General features: G+C 48.5%; 1 gene segment (V, D, J or C); it reads left to right on the top strand.

The window, feature by feature from the left end:
- The first annotated feature begins 956 nt into the window (after positions 1-956).
- On the top strand, positions 957-1,667 carry LOC109304365. The segment is given in 2 exon segments: positions 957-1,064; positions 1,186-1,667. Coding segments are annotated over 2 exon segments (420 nt in total).

The following is a 1,667-nucleotide window of genomic DNA, read 5'->3' as shown; positions in this document are numbered from 1 at the left end:
CTGATACCACTTGCTCTGCCCTATTAGCTATGGCACTGCTGTTTGGTTCTGCTCCTAGTCTACTCATCTCCACCTGACTGACTGTAATGTCTTACACAACTAAGTTGGCTTAAGAGAAAACCTCAGTAAATGAAAATAAAATGCAGAGGCAGAGAGGTCCACACTGGTATTGATAATTAAAAAAAATCAGGAAAGCATCTGAGGAGGATAATTAGCCCCAGACTATGCTGCAGTGAGAGAGGGACAGCTTGAAAGCTGCCATCTCCATGAAAAATCCTTCTCCTACCACTAGGTGGTACTCCTCCACCATCAGAAGGAGTAAGAGATGCACACAAAGAAAAATACCATGCTAGGTCAGACCGCATGTAGCCCAGTGATTTGAGTCTCACAACAGCAGGTGTCAGGAGCCAAGGGAAAGAAGCGTTACATGAAGAGAGCACAGGGTGCCAGCTGCTTCTCTGGTGCCACGGCCAATGAACTTGAATATTTGTGGGTGGATGTTAGAAGCTTGGTTCAGCTGTTCTCATTCTGCCCAGAGACCCATTGGTAATAAAATTAGCAGTATAACCTCAAAACAGGAAAGGGGGTAAACTGGGAGTAAACTTTTGCCCTGCCTCTGCTGGGCTTGTGGGTGCAAATTAACGATCCTTTGTGATCCTTTGTGACACCCTGAGAAATGAATAGGGAGTAAACTGCTGCCCGTCTAGTTATCTCTGATAAGCCAAGTTTCACGGTCCAAGGCCATGTGCGGTGCAGACACCGACACAGCTGTAGCCACTGCCCTTGACCCTGTAGTTGAGGCAGTAAGAAGTCACTTGCTGTCATCTCTCGCAGATGTTCTGGTTAGAAATCTTGAACGCCCTCCCTTGGGGTGGGGCAACACACAAATCAGCCTCCCCCTGTGTCTGTGAGAGCACAGGAAGAGCCTGTCAACCAGTGTCAGGAGGAGCCAGACCCACAGAGCAGGTTATTTCGACCTCATGCAAACGGGTCACCCTGGGTCAGGAAGCCAGAGATGGAGATCTGTGGAGTCTGGTGTGTGGCCATGTTCCTCTTAGGAGCAGGTGAGTCCTTGGTCGGGACCCTTAATCCCTGTCCTAGTGTGTGCAGGATTTGCTTCTAAACATTCCTCTAGGAGCTGACTTTCATTGCATCTATCTCATGCTTTATTCCCCACTCACACAGGACAAACATATGCTGAGATAACTCAAACACCCAGTGTGGTGCTGGAGGGAAAGCGCACAGCTTACCTGAGGTGCAAGCAGAACAATGGCCATGAAAACATGTTCTGGTACCGGCAGAATCCACGGCAGGGGCAAGGCCTGCAATTCCTCTTTTTCTTCCAGTACCAACAAGAGACAGAGAGAGCTGCTAATTTTAGCCGCTTCAAGGCTAACAGAGCACAAGATGATGTCCTGTACTTGAACATCTCCTCTGTAGAGCCAGAGGACTCGGCTGTGTATTTCTGTGCCACCAGTCGCTACACAGCACTTCAGAGTCACTTTCTCTCTCTACAAAAACCACTTCTGTTGCTTGTTTTTTTTGCAGCCTGGTAGAGAAAGCTAGCAGCTGACTGCCAGCACATGGAGTGTATCAATTGCCTTCTCCTGTGAGCAGTGGAGAGAGAAGCCAGAACAAAAGAAGGGAGGTCAGATCAGCACCTTTGA

The sequence above is a fragment of the Gavialis gangeticus genome, unplaced genomic scaffold, assembly GCF_001723915.1.
Source record: "Gavialis gangeticus isolate Ggan-Ray unplaced genomic scaffold, GavGan_comp1, whole genome shotgun sequence".
Classification (NCBI taxonomy): domain Eukaryota; kingdom Metazoa; phylum Chordata; order Crocodylia; family Gavialidae; genus Gavialis; species Gavialis gangeticus.
This window is presented reverse-complemented; position numbering and strand designations above follow the sequence as displayed.